The sequence below is a fragment of the Octopus bimaculoides genome, chromosome 4, assembly GCF_046866305.1.
Source record: "Octopus bimaculoides isolate indiv1 chromosome 4, ASM4686630v1, whole genome shotgun sequence".
Taxonomy (NCBI): domain Eukaryota; kingdom Metazoa; phylum Mollusca; class Cephalopoda; order Octopoda; family Octopodidae; genus Octopus; species Octopus bimaculoides.
The window spans coordinates 19,673,591-19,688,590 of record NC_142931.1 but is presented as its reverse complement, the minus strand read 5'-3'; the positions used below and the strand labels follow the sequence as shown (position 1 = coordinate 19,688,590).

The 15,000-nt window shown below is 37.2% G+C and overlaps 1 protein-coding gene across 9 annotated transcripts in view; it reads left to right on the top strand.

Moving 5' to 3' along the window:
• LOC106881484 (muscle-specific protein 300 kDa) overlaps positions 1–15,000 on the top strand; it is an 815,448-nt gene that overhangs the window by 616,210 nt on the left and 184,238 nt on the right. For all 9 annotated transcript variants that reach the window (XM_089350452.1, XM_014931925.3, XM_089350453.1 and 6 more), the window contains one exon: positions 6,308–6,634. In XM_089350452.1, the coding sequence (XP_089206578.1) occupies positions 6,308–6,634 (327 nt within the window). The remainder of the gene's footprint in view (positions 1–6,307; positions 6,635–15,000) is intronic.

The window sequence follows — 15,000 nt, the reverse complement described above, 5'->3', positions numbered from 1 at the left end:
TCAGGTGGCTGATACTGGCCAATTGTGTCTCTTGTTCAAAATACAAACCAAAACAATAAAATGTTCTTCAAAAACAGGTACTGAAGGAAATTCCTAGTGTGTGTCTTTTACTTGTTTCCAACATTGGACTGCAGTCATGCTAGTGCATACCTTGAAGGCAGGACGTGCCACCTAGGTAGGCAAGGTAGGCAGTGCCAATCTTGAATAAAATAGATAGCAAAATTTTCCTTTTATGGCAAAATATGCCCCTAATCCAATAAAAATTATGAATGTTAATCTGATTACTATGCATAAAATGCAAATTATTTTATTTTTTTGTAGATTAGCTAGGCATAATTCACTCCTGCTTTTCAATTTCTGTATTTAAGCTACACATAGTACTGCTGTGGTACACGTGCTGAACATACTCCTACAACAGTGTTTTCTTTATGTGCTACAAAGGCAGAAGTAAATCCACCTTCAACTCAGTCATGCACCTGTGTTTCGCTTATTGTTTTGTGTGTTTTACTACATAAAGGTCACCAACTGCCTACCCTGAGAAATTACTGATGGCAACAGCCTGCTTGAAGGGTTTTAGTTTAAAAAACAAAATTCAATCCCAGTATTTCTGTTTAAAGTCTGGTACTTATTCTGTTAGTTTTTTTTTTGCTGAACTGCTACATTACAGGAATGCAAATAACCCAATACCAGTCAAGTGGTCATCATCATCATCATCAACACCACCATATCATTCTCGTCGTCATCATCATCATCATCATTATCATCATTTACTGTTCGCTTTCTATGCTTTCATGGGTTGAACAGTTAAACTGAAACTGGTAAACTGAGGCGCTACACCAAGTTCCAATCTGATTTGGCATGGTTTCTACAGCTGGATGCCCTTCCTAATGCCAACCACTCTGAGAGTGTAATAGGTGCTTTTGACATGCCACTGGCACGGGTGCCAGTTATGTGATGTTAGTGACAAAGATATACACACACTTCTAAATTATTACATACATACAAGTATGTGTTATTTCTTTACTACACACACTGGGGACGAACAAGGACAGACAAATGGATTAAGTCGATTATATCTACCCCAGTGCATAACTGGTACTTATTTGACCCCAAAAGGATGAAAGGCAAAGTCGACCATGGCGGAATTTGAACTCAGAACGTAGCGGCAGACGAAATACCGCTAAGCATTTCGGCGTGCTAACGTTTCTGTCAGCTGCTGCCATACATAGAAGTGTGTGTATGTATATGTGTGTGCATGTATATATATATATATATATATATATATATATATGTATATATAAAGGCATAACTGTGTTTGTGTATATATATATGAGGATAATTTTATAACTTCATTAAACCGAAGCACAAAAATTTTTTTAAAAATAGGATTGCAGCTGAAAGTGCTCAGGTGACATCAAGGCAAAAGGAGAAATAAATTGAAACATTCCAATCGATCAAAATAACTTTATATCATTCCCAAATTATCAAAAATCGAATATATAAATATACATTATAATAATATATATATTTAAGCATGACTGTGTTTATGTGTGTGTAAAGTTGAAAATATCACATGTGTCTACAAAATTCAATCACAAGGCACTGATCAGCCTGGAGCTAAATTGGAAGACAGTTGCCCAAGGGTGGTACCTTGGGCAATTGTGACACTGAAGCCAAATCCATGTAATTACAAACCAAGCTTCTTAACCACAAGAGAACTGTAAATATTTGAATATACATATGCTGAGAGGGATTTTTCTAGCACTTTACACAAGTTGTTATTTCTTAATGGCTGTGTAAATCATCGTTATTATTCCAAAATGACTCAAATGACTAAATTATATTAAAGAAATTAATAGAAGATATCACTGTAAATGTAATAACTAATCACATGTAATCAATAATCACTTGATAAACTTCTAAATTGAAGTAATATGGCTTATCGTACCATAGACTTGAACTACCATCTTAATTTGCCTAACTATGTGAAAGTGAAGGAAAAAAAAGATAGAGAGTGACAAAGAGAAAGAGAGAGATACAGAAGGATAGGGAGATTGTGTGTGTGTGAGAGAGAGAGAGAGAGAGTTTGTGAATGGCTTTCATAAAATGCATCTATTATTTAGATATTTTCTTGCTGAATATTTCGGGAGATTTTTACCAAAAATATGACACCTATCAATAGATATTGGTTGCTAGGTGACACACCTAATTGATGGCACATGTGATGTTCTCAATTTTATACTCTTACAAACACATACATACATATGATATTCTCAAGTTTACAGACACACACACACACATACACACACACACACACACACACACACACACACTCATGTACACATACACACATTCATATGATGTTCTCAACTTTACACATACATGCATACACACCCACATGATGTTCTCAAGTTTACATATATACACACACACCTATGATTGTTATCAACTTCACACATGCACACACACACACACACACACACACACACACACACACACATGTATGTGTGCACACATACATGCACATGCACTCACACTTACATGTGGTGCTCATACACACACATTTGATATTCTCAACTGTACATGCACGTGTACATAAATGCACACATGCATGTGATGTTCTCAATTTTACAAACTGACACACATGTACACACACACACACACACACACACACACACACACACACACACACACACATACAAGCATACATATGAAGTAATGCATACACATACACACATCAGCACATAAATATTTCCAAGTCATTCTCACACACACACACGCACACACACATACACACACACACTCACACACACTCACACACATGTAAATGTCACCCTTTTTACTATAAACACTATGATGGATTTTTCTCCATCAAATTTATTTCTCTGATTTACCTTTTTTAAAAGATCCTCTATATGGTACCCTTATCTGCTAGAAATAACAGTCAAATTTCTTTTAAATCACACCTTTCTGTCATAAAAAAACAATTCACACTAAATAATATAATCCCAGATATGACCTTATAGCTGAAAAATTAATGCCTTGATAATAGATCTGCTGTGTCAGGACTGATCTGGCACTAAAGCAATAACAACAAACCTTATTTTACGCACCAGTCTTTCTACAGCCCATCTGTTATACATATTGTGTACATATATATGCATGTGTGCTTGCATGTAGGTATGTGTGTGTGTGTAGGTACCTATGTATATGGGTGTATGTAATGTATGTATTTATGTATGTGTGTATACATGTATATCAGTATGTGTGTGTATGTAGTATGTATGTAATATATGTATATGGCATGTATGTGTGTATGTAATGTAATGTATGTATATATGTAGGATGTGATGTATGCATGTAGTGTATGTATGTTTGTATGTATCACACACAGAAGACATGTTTTGGATACTAGAATGTATAAAACACCTCCACTAAAATACAAGAGGATATATATATATGTCCACAACATGCACAACACATGTATAAGACATGGTAAGGAAAGCAAATTGATGCACATACATTACTAAGAATACACTTATATTTAGCCAACAAAAATATATTTGTTGTGTATATATGTGGTTAGATCCTCTATAGATTAAACACTCCTGCATGGGGTCCCAATATTCTCACAACTAACCACAATAAACAACAAATAAAATTGTGCACTTTACTTCATCACTGGTTTCACAAAGTCCATATTGCCATTATAACACAAACAAAATCCTAAAATGGAAAGAGCACTTGGGCTTACATGGAGTAAAAAGAATTAAATTTATTGCTGCAGTAACACACTTCTTGTCAGCAAATGCACAGTCAGCTTCAAACAAATAGACACATCTATAACACCATGACCCAGTAAAGGAGCCTCTACATGGTTGCTTAACCAACTAGAAATAGCAACCAAATCAGATACTGCATATGCAGTATGATTCTTTGCAAGATGGAGGCATGGTATATCTAAATCAATATAACAGATCTATAGGTTATACCTTGTCATTTGGACTTTTTTCATCTTTTATTCAGAAGGAAGGTAATACCCATAATATATTACAGGACCTCTAAGACTTGTGGGAGGAAAGAAGGTGTCCTTAAATTGGAAACCTGATTCAAATGCTTGAAACCTAGTAGACTTTGCTAAAGACTGCCAAGGTACCAGGTGACAGTGTTGAAACTAGGTTAAATTAAATCTATCACTCAAGTAGGCCATGGTGGGATTTGAACTCAGAACACAAAGAGCCAGAACAAATATTGCAATGTATGACCCTATGTCATTACAAGCAGAGACAGACACCAGCCCAACTCTAACTCTCTCTGACCAAGGATTACAACCTGGATACAGCAGCTGGAGGGAAAGAGTACTGTACCCACACTTTGCTGCTACTCATTTTTGGCATCTCATTCAGAGAGACTTTGTTGTGTGTAGGGATGGTCATTATGCCAATATTAACAACTAATAATTATAAATGAGTGGAATTGAACCAGTGTGTGTGTTAATTATATTGGCATGATGAATCTTTTTAGACACAATGAAATTTGTTTCAACACACAGATTCACATAAAGAATCTTGCAAACCAAATACAAAAATGAAACTCGGAAGGATTGTTGTGATCTTGATCATTTACACACCATGAAAACCAAGTAACTGGCTTTATGAATCCTAGGGTTAATCTACAGGGTTAATCCCAGGTTTAATCTACAGCCTTGCTGCTTTCTTTATTGATCCTAAAAGGATGATGGGCAAAGTTGATTTTGATAGGATTTGAAATCAGAATACAAAGAACATGTACTGCAAGGCATTTGGTTTGAAAAGTTTTACTATTCTGCCTACCTGGGATTGGTACTTTTTTTTATTGGCCCCAAAAGGATGTAAGTCAAAGTTGAACATGACAAAATTAGAACTCAGATTGCAGCAAATTGGAAGAAATACTGTAAAACCCTATGTCCAATGTTTTAATGTCTCTGCCAATATAAACACCTACAGACACCCTCCCACAGCCAAATGTTTGCTCTGTCAGAGATGACCTGGGACTAAATCAACAACTTTTATTCGTTAGTACTCTAATTAAACACCCAATGGTGATTTGTATTCTTCATTCCACCCCATCCCCATCTCTCTCTTTCTTTCTTGTTCTCCTCTTCCCTTCTCTCTGCATTTCTCTCTTTTTGTTTCTCCCTCTCCTTCTCACTCTCTCTTTCTCACTCACTCTCCTCTTCTCACTTCCTCCTACTCACCCCCTCTCTCTCTCTCTTTCTGTCTTTCTTTTCTGGAAGTACATTCAACACTCAGATGTCAATCTGCTAACTTTGATGTTTTTACCAAAAAAAATCTACTTTATTGCACCCATCAATGTACTGCCATCTCATCATCCTCATTGCCTTCTCATTCCTCAGGCACCTTAACTAAAAACATTTTTTTCTTTTTTTACTGTTTTACCATTTCTTCTTTCCCAAATCTCCAACTTCTTTCACATTTATCTACTTTTTGCCCTCCAAACTAACAATCTTCAATAATTCCCATTAAAGACTTAGTACATTAATCAATCTCACACAGTTACATACACACGACATAGACATGCACACGCTCAAACACACATATATATTTCCATACGTATGTACACATATACTTATTCACACATGCACGTACACCACTTCTTGAGTGTATAACCGTGTATCAATGTGCACCCAACACCAAAGAGAATTAATTTATGTACTTACAAATGTATTCTTTTTTTAGTCTGTCTACGTCTAACCAATAGTTGTTTCAATATTTTTCCTAAGACACCAGCAAAGCCAGTCTCCCCTGCTGTTGTTGTTGATTAATCACAGGAAACCAATTGCTTTGAACAAAAACAGAGATTTTGTTTTCTCTTTGTTTGTTTATTTGTTTGTTTGTTTGTTAGGGGTAGGACTTAGCAGGCCAGGTCAACAAATAACTTTATGAAATTATTCAGCATGTACAAACATGTTGCCTGTTTTATTGTTCCTCTTTGTTGAAGTTAATAACATTTAATTTTGTATTTTCTATACTTGTTTACTTATATTAATGTCTATGTGCATGTGTGTGTGTGTGTCTGTGCATTGGTATATGTATATACATATACCTAGTGTACATACATGCTTATATATAAACACATATGTATGTATGTATGTATGTATGTATATATGTATGTACTAATCTAGCTAGCTAGCCAGCTGCATATATCTATATGTATGTATATGTATGTAGGAATATGTCTTTATTAATTTATATTTTAATAAATTATTTAATTCATGTTATCTTCAACTTTTTCATATGATTTAAAGGAATTAATAAAAGAATTCGGAGCACAGCAGAAGAAACTCTCGAATCTCCGTGGTATTGGTGGACAGATTGCAAAACATAGCACTGACAGTGTGGAGAAGAACAAAGTTCAGAGCACGTTGGCTAGTCTGAACAAGCGACATTCTGCACTGCAAGCGTCGATCTCCTGCAGAACACAACAACTTACTGAAGTTGAAGGATTATTAAAGCAGTTCCAAGAAACCTCATCTGCTGTCACTTACTGGCTTGATACAAGTGAAGCATCGATTGCAGAACCTCTCATTTGGTCAGATTTGGACAAAGTCAAACAACAGCATAAAATTTACAAAGTATGTTTATGTTGTTATTACATTTTGTATGTTCTGTGTTGAATAATAATCAAGAAGGATATTATTAAATGTAGTATTAACGCTATCACACACACACACACACACACACACACACACACACACACACACACACACACACAGATGCATACACATACATACATATATATGTGTGTGTGCATCTATCTATCTATATATCTATATATATACGCATGCATACAAACATGTATATGTATGTATATTATATATATATATACATATATATACATACATATATTTATAAATGCACATATATATATATATATATATTTCTATATATACACACACACACACATATATGTGTATATATACATATATGTGTGTGTGTGTGTGTATATACATGTGTGTGTGTATACATGTGTGTGTGTGCTAAATCTTTTACTATTCCAGGTGAATAGAAACCATTAGGTAATTATGATGGCATTTAAAGACAATAAGATTTTTCACTGATTACACCATGCCATAAATAAACGTGTTTTCATTAACATATAAAATAATGTTAATACTGCAATTAATAATTTCTTTTAATGATTGTCATTGTATTTAAATGTATATTTTTTAATGTTTATTTTTAAATTGATTTTCATTTTTTCCTCACTCTTTCTTTTGTTCTCTTCACTTGCTGATATGAAATAAGTTTCGTGTCTCATAAATGTTATTTAACTAGCCTTGCATAAACTGCAATACATACATACATACATGCATACATAGGTTTGTACACATGCACATACATACATACTACATACATACGGTGATACAAACAGGAAAATAAAACTCCAAACATGAATATATATATATATATATATATATATATATATGTGTGCTTTTTGTATATATATATATATATATATATATACTTTTTGTTATTTAATCAGCAGAAGTTATCAAGTGATTCAATGGTCAAGAGTTTCACACATTGGCACTTAACAAGAAGATTTCAAATTATGGCCATTACACTTATATAGACTGGTTAAAATGATATGTAATTCTCAAGATTATTCTAGAATAAATTGTAAAAACAATTACATGGTTACAAAATTAATGCATATGCTTTCAAATGTGCATGTGTATATATATGTATATATACATGTGTATTTGTTTTTTATACATGTACATATTATGTTTATATGCATGCACATATATATTGGTACATTTATGTATGTGTATGTATGTACATATATGAGTGCATATATATTCTTTCTTTTCGCCATATTTTAATTTAGCTTCTTTGTTCATTTATCCTTTATTGAACTATTTAATCATCATCATCGTTTAACGTCCGCTTTCCATGCTAGCATGGGTTGGACGATTTGACTGAGGACTGGTGAAACCGGATGGCAACACCAGGCTCCAGTCTGATTTGGCAGAGTTTCTACAGCTGGATGCCCTTCCTAACGCCAACCACTCAGAGAGTGTAGTGGGTGCTTTTACGTGTCACCCGCACGAAAACGGCCACGCTCGAAATGGTGTCTTTTATGTGCCACCCGCACAAGCCAGTCCAGGGGCACTGGCAACGATCTCGCTCGAAAATCCTACAGGAGCCAGTCAGGCGGTACTGGCAACGGCCACGCTCAAAATGGTGCATCTCATGTGCCACCCGCACAAGAACCAGTCCAGGGGCACTGGCAACGATCTTACTTGGCTTGCCGGGTCTTCTCACGCACAGCCCATTTCCAAAGGTCTCGGTCCGTAGTCATCGCCTCGGTGAGGCCCAATGTACGAAGGTCTTGCCTCACCACCTCAGCCCAGGTCTTCCTGGGCCTACCTCTTCCACGGGTTCCCTCAACTGTTAGGGTGTGGCACTTTTTCACGCAGCTATCCTCCTCCATTCTCACCACATGTCCATACCAGCGCAATCGTCTCTCTTGCACGCCACAACTGATGCTTCTAATGTTCAGCTTTTCTCTCAAGATACTTACACTCTGACGGGTATTCACATTGACATTACACATCCAACGGAGCATACTGGCTTCATTCCTTGCGAGCTTACGTATGTCCTCAGCAGTTACAGCCCATGTTTCACTGCCATGTAGCATGGTTGTTCGTACGCATGCGTCATACAGTCTGCCTTTTACTCTGAGTGAGAGTCCCTTTGTCGCCAGCAGGGGTAAGAGCTCTCTAAACTTTGCCCAGGCTATTCTTATTCTAGCAGCTACACTTTCAGCGCACCCACCCCCACTACTAACTTGGTCGCCCAGATAGCGGAAGCTATCGACTACCTCTAGTTTTTCACCCTGGAATGAGATAGAAGTTGTTTCCTGTTTGTTTGCAGTCTTTATTGCACCTGAACATCTGCCACAAACAAAAACTAACTTGCTAGTTAACCTGCCTTTGATGTTGCTGCACCTCTTATGTGTCCATAGCTTGCACCGGGTACATCTTATAGAGTTACTACCTACTCCTTTTCTACATACTGAGCAGGGCCATCTACCTGAAGGGGTTTGTGTTTTATCTACCTTCCTACTTATTAGGATTTTGGTTTTAGCTAGGTTGACTCTAAGGCCCTTCAATTCTAGACCTTGCTTCCACACCTGAAACTTCTCCTCTAGTTCTGATAGTGACTCCGCAATTAGGGCAAGGTCATCAGCATAGAGGAGCTCCCAGGGGCAACCTGTCTTGAACTCCTCTGTGATTGCCTGGAGTACTATGGTAAATAATAGGGGGCTGAGGACGGAACCTTGGTGAACCCCTACCTCTACCCGGAATTCATTGCTGTACTCATTTCCAACCCTCACCTTACTGGCCGCATCTCTGTACATGGCTCGCACAGCTCTCACTAGCCATTCTTCTATCCCAAGTTTCCTCATTGACCACCAGATAAGGGATCGGGGGACCCTGTCAAAGGCTTTCTCCATGTCAACGAAAGCCAGGTACAGAGGTTTATCCTTGGCTAGGTATTTCTCTTGCAACTGTCTCACTAGAAATAAGGCATCAGTAGTGCTTTTACCTGGCACGAACCCAAACTGCATCTCATCTAAATTGATTCGCTCCCTAATTAGTTGGGCTATGACCCTCTCTGTAACTTTCATAACCTGATCTAACAGCTTGATGCCTCTGTAATTATTTGTATCTAAAGCGTCCCCTTTACCTTTGTAGCAGTTGACTATGATGCTGCTACACCAGTCATAGGGTATGACTCCTTCGTGTATCACCTGGTTCGTAATACGGGTGACTAGGCTATAGCCAACACTGCCAGATATTTTGAGCATCTCTGCAGTGATTCCTGATGGGCCGGGGGCTTTCCCGGTCTTCATACTCTTAATTGCTTTATCTACCCTGGTACTATCAACTCGGATAGCTGGTCCCTCTATTGGGTCGACATAAGGCAGGCTCTCTTTCTCCCATTCATTCTCTTTATTAAGCAATCTATCGTAGTGGCATCTCCAGACCTCTTTCTTTGCATCCTCATTTAATGCAAGCGTACCATCATCCATGCGAACACATTTCTCTCCTACAACATCACTATTCTCTCTCCTACACTGTCTTGCAACCCGAAATACCTCGAGTCTTTGGTCCTCACGGCGCAGAACATTGGCAAATCTTTCCTTATCTGCTTCCCCTCTGGCTAAATAAACCTGTCGCCTAGCCTCCCTTCTGGCACATTGGTACAATTCCCTGCTACCACCGTTCTTCCAGTCCTTCCAAGCTTGTTTCTTTTGTCTAATAGCCCTGTCTACCTCCTTGTTCCACCACCACGTTACTCTGGGTTGGGAGGGGACCTTACACCACCCACAAATCTGGTCGGTGGCTTTCAACAGGTTGTCCCGCAGAAATCTCCAATTGTCTTCCACGTTGTATGATGCTATATCCCCTTCTATTTCGTTAAATGCTTCAAGTAACTTGTCTCTAAGTCTCTGTCCGTTTGCAGGGTCTTTAAGCTTCCACACCCTTCTTCTCCAAGCCTGTCTAATTCTGGGCACCCATTTTGCCTTGATCCCAAAGTCGCTAACTACTAATCTATGTTGTGGGGTACATTCTTCGCCAGGGTAGGTTTTGGCATTTATAAGCCGCCCTCTTTCCCTATTTCTGGCGAGGATGTAGTCGATTTGGCTAGAGTGTCTGCCGGAGCGGTAGGTGACTAGGTGACTGGCAGGTTTCCTGAAGTTGGTATTGCAGACCATAAGATTGGTTGCATCACAGAACTCCAGCAGTCTGGTTCCCTCCTCGTTGCGGGAACCGAAGCCATAGCCTCCATGTATGCCATGGAAGCCCCCAGCACGACGTCCGACATGACCGTTGAAGTCTCCAGCCACAAAGAGAAGGTCCCTGTCACTCGTCGACGAGGTAGTTTGCAAGAGGGTGTCATAGAATTGGTCTTTCAGACCATCTGGTAGCCCAGGTTGAGGTGCATAGGCTGAGATGACAGTAGCTAATCTATGATGAAGCACTAGTCTGATCTTAAGTACTCTGTCACTTACTCTAACGACCTCGATTACCTTATCCACCCATTTCTCCGCTAGAAGTATTCCTACGCCCCCGACCCCGTCAGTGTTCCCTGCCCAGAAAATCTTGTACCTGTGTTCTTTGCCTGTGAGGAACCTTGCAGAACCTCCTCTCCATCTTACTTCCTGGATGCAGCACATATCTACGCATCTCCGTTCAAGCATCTCAACAATTTCACCAGATCTACCTTTCAGCGTGCCGACGTTGAGAGTGCCAATCCTAACAGTATGGGTGTTGGGGGTGTGGGCCTGTAGCCTGGGAAGAGGAAAAGCAGTGGACAAACTATTTGAAAAAATATGCATTATTCATATTATCGTGTCATCATTTTTATAATTCATTCAGGAACAACCCAGAGAATTATATTTATCATTTTAATCAGTCTATATAAATGCAATGTTCATAATTTGAAACCAGTTTAATAAGTGCTAATGCACGAAACTCCCATCCTTGGAGTCACTCTGTAACTTCTGCCAAAAGAATGCATGTGTATGTGTGTGTGGGTGTATGCACTGAAGAGTGTACCAAGAAAAAAAGAAATGATTGTGTGTGTGTGTGTGTGTGTTCATTTGTTCCCAGTAATGTGATCTTGTTGATGAATATCTTATACCAATTTAGTTATTGTTGACAAATAAATATTCATATTTAGTATCTTAATCGTGGACTGCATTCAAGCTATTGTAACTATTTAGAATTATTTCTTAGATGAACACATTCTTAACTTTATGCTATCCCTCTGGCTACAGTAAGCTCCTTCGCAACTGAAACAAGCAAGACATTAATTTTCAACTATTTTCTATACTCCTCATACCTATGATTTTTGTCGACAGTTAGTAAATGAGAAGAGTATGTGTGCCAGTAATTTGTGTAGCCTTCAGCCTGGTAATGCAATAAATCATTAAAAGGTTGCTAGACATTATGCTCCTTACTAATTAGCTTCATTATAAACTTTACATAAACAATAGGAAGATCTCTACCTGAAACTGAAATGTATCTTATATAACTTTTATTAACTTTCTAAGCGATTTCATTCTCTAGATGATTATATTCATTTATAACTACTTCTAAATTTGAATATTTTCCTTGTAAAGGTACTTTTGCATCAATATATATCTTATGTTTGGAATTTTGTGAAATTATTTGTTGTAGGCAAAATTATTCTGTTAAGAAATTTAACACAAAAACCTTTTGATAACAATCCTTATCAAAATATGCACATAAAACAATGTGCTGTTCTATATTTTAGAGATGAGAAATTCTGTACATTATTTATATTGGATGAGGACACATATCCGTCCAATGTAAATAATGTAAACAATGAGCTGACTGAATCTTTACAGCATCAGAAAAAAATGCCTTGCAGTATTTCTTGAACAAAATTACAAATGTTTTGTCAATAGGCTGGATTCACTGGTATGTGGAGACAATTAACACCACAGGATAAGTCTTTGCAAGGAAAAAAGTGATGTATTTCATTGGATTTGAAAAATACTTCCAGTATTTACTATTTAGTCATAGAGGTCACAGAAATTGCATGAATAGGATGGGAATTCTAATGTGATTTGGATGAGAGGAGAAAGAGTTAAGATAGGAATATGAGTCTGTAAGTTTATAATGAACATATTTATAATGAGAGTGATACTGGGGAAGATAACTGGTATTAGAGATGATGAAGTAAATTCTAAATCTGAATAGAAATGAAAGTAGTAAATTCATTAATGGGGAGTGATGTAGCACTGCTGCAGTTGTCAATGTAATGGCCATAGAATTTAGAGGTAGGTCTGCTGAACTGGGCAAAAATCTGAGATCCGATACAGCTAATGTGGTTTGAGCTCATTTTAGTACCTATGATCATTGTAAAAGTTTGCTGATAGAACTCATCAGAGAAGCAAATAGAGTTTAGGGTAAGCATGAGTTCAACTTGCCCAAGAGGAATGATATACTAGTTTCGGTTAAGAGTGGAGGTCAAGGGGAAAAAATGTTTAAGAGTTAATTGCCCATCATTGTGGGTGATAACATTGTACAGAGATTTTACTCCTGAGGTGATTAATTGTATGTGTCAAGGAGAGACAGAAAAAGGGTTGAGAAGATGAAGGGCATGATTAGTGTTTCTGTATGTAGAGGGGTCAGCAAGGCCCCTCTACATACAGTAAGGCCCCTCTACATGCAAGAAGTGGCATGAGTTTATCAAAGTAGCTACAAAAGAGTTCAGTTGGGCAACTACAAGTAAAGATGGTGGGATGACAAGGGTAGATGGGTTTGTGCAGCTTAAGGGGAAAAAATATTTATTAAAAATACAAGATGTATTGATGATGAGGCTATTAGTGTTTGAAGGAAAGTCAGAGGAAGATTAAATTGTCTGGAGTATATATTAGTAATAATGATATAGAGTATTGAGACTTGTTCATCCTCAAACAGAATTTTGCTTCTGATGGGTGTGATTCTTGCATAACATGCAGCATAAATCTGCATGCGCTGTTGATCTGTCAGAGAGATTCCTTTTGTTGTATGTTATTCTGCTAAACATCATTACTATGATGTTCACAATAACATCAAAACAATCTGTAGATATCTAGGCATGTTTGTGCATGCATGTGTCAGAAATTTGTGCATGTGTTTGTATGTGTGTGTGTCTATGTATGTATATGGGTGTTTGTATATTTTGTTTGCTGGTGAGTTGACAGAATTGTTAGCATACTAGACAGAATGCTTAGCAGCATTTTGTCCATCTTTACATTCTGAGTTCAAATTCCACCAAGGCTGAATTTGCCTTTCATCCTTTCAGGTTGATAAAACAAGTACAAGTACCAGTAGGGCACTGGAGTCAATATAATTGACTAGCCACCACCCCTGAACTTGCTGGCCTTGTGCCAAAATTTGAAACCATTATCTTTTATCTATATATTTGCATGTATTTGCAAATGCAGACGTAAATGCATGAGTGTAGATGTTTCACTCTCTTTAGACACACACAATCACACACATATATGCAAATGTATGTTTGTATATCTGTATAGCATTTTCCTGTATTTCTTTCTCCATTTTCTCAATAATTTTCAAATCCACTCGCATTCCTTTTTATTTTCTCCCCCTCTCTCTCTCTTCTCTTTCTCTCATTCGTTCACACTTAACACTTGTTACCTCTTCCTCTTTCTTTCTCTCACTAATCTCACTAAGCTTATATTACCCCCCACCGACCCACCCACCATCACCAGCTAACATTTCTTTTCTCTCCAACAAACATTTCTGCCTAAAACATTAAACTTCTTTTCCTCAAGGCATAAAACATATTTCACTGTTTGAACTATTTGTATTACTTTTTGCCGACAACAGAACATCACTAGTTCTCTCAGTATCTACTGTTTTTCTATATAATTTTATATAGTTTGCCTTTGGCAAATCTTCTCATCTGTCTCAATAGATTGTAGTGTTGAATTGTATTCTTAGACAAGAGCAAATAAATTACATTGGCCATTGAATAAATAAAGTAGTTTGACAATTACCGTCTCCTTTCACTAATATCTTTCTAATTTTGTTACACTTATTTAAAAGAAAAAAGACAAAATAAAAGGGATTTCTTTTGGCCTAATTGCAAGGCTCCTTTACGCAAGTAAGAGGTGTATTGTTAACTGAATCTAATCAAATATTTTACTAGGATTTATCTTATTGTTTCAGAGTGATGAACAAAAATCCAATTTTAGCATTATTTGAACACAGATTATCACCTCAATAACACACTTTATTATTTATATCATCACTATACTGTGACCTCATCATTGATTCAATGAACCCCTTGTCCATATAAGCCTTATTGAATTATTAAAATACCGAGCCTATTTTATTACTAATAACTATCCTTGCAATGTTTCTTATGAGAAGCTCTGGTGTTA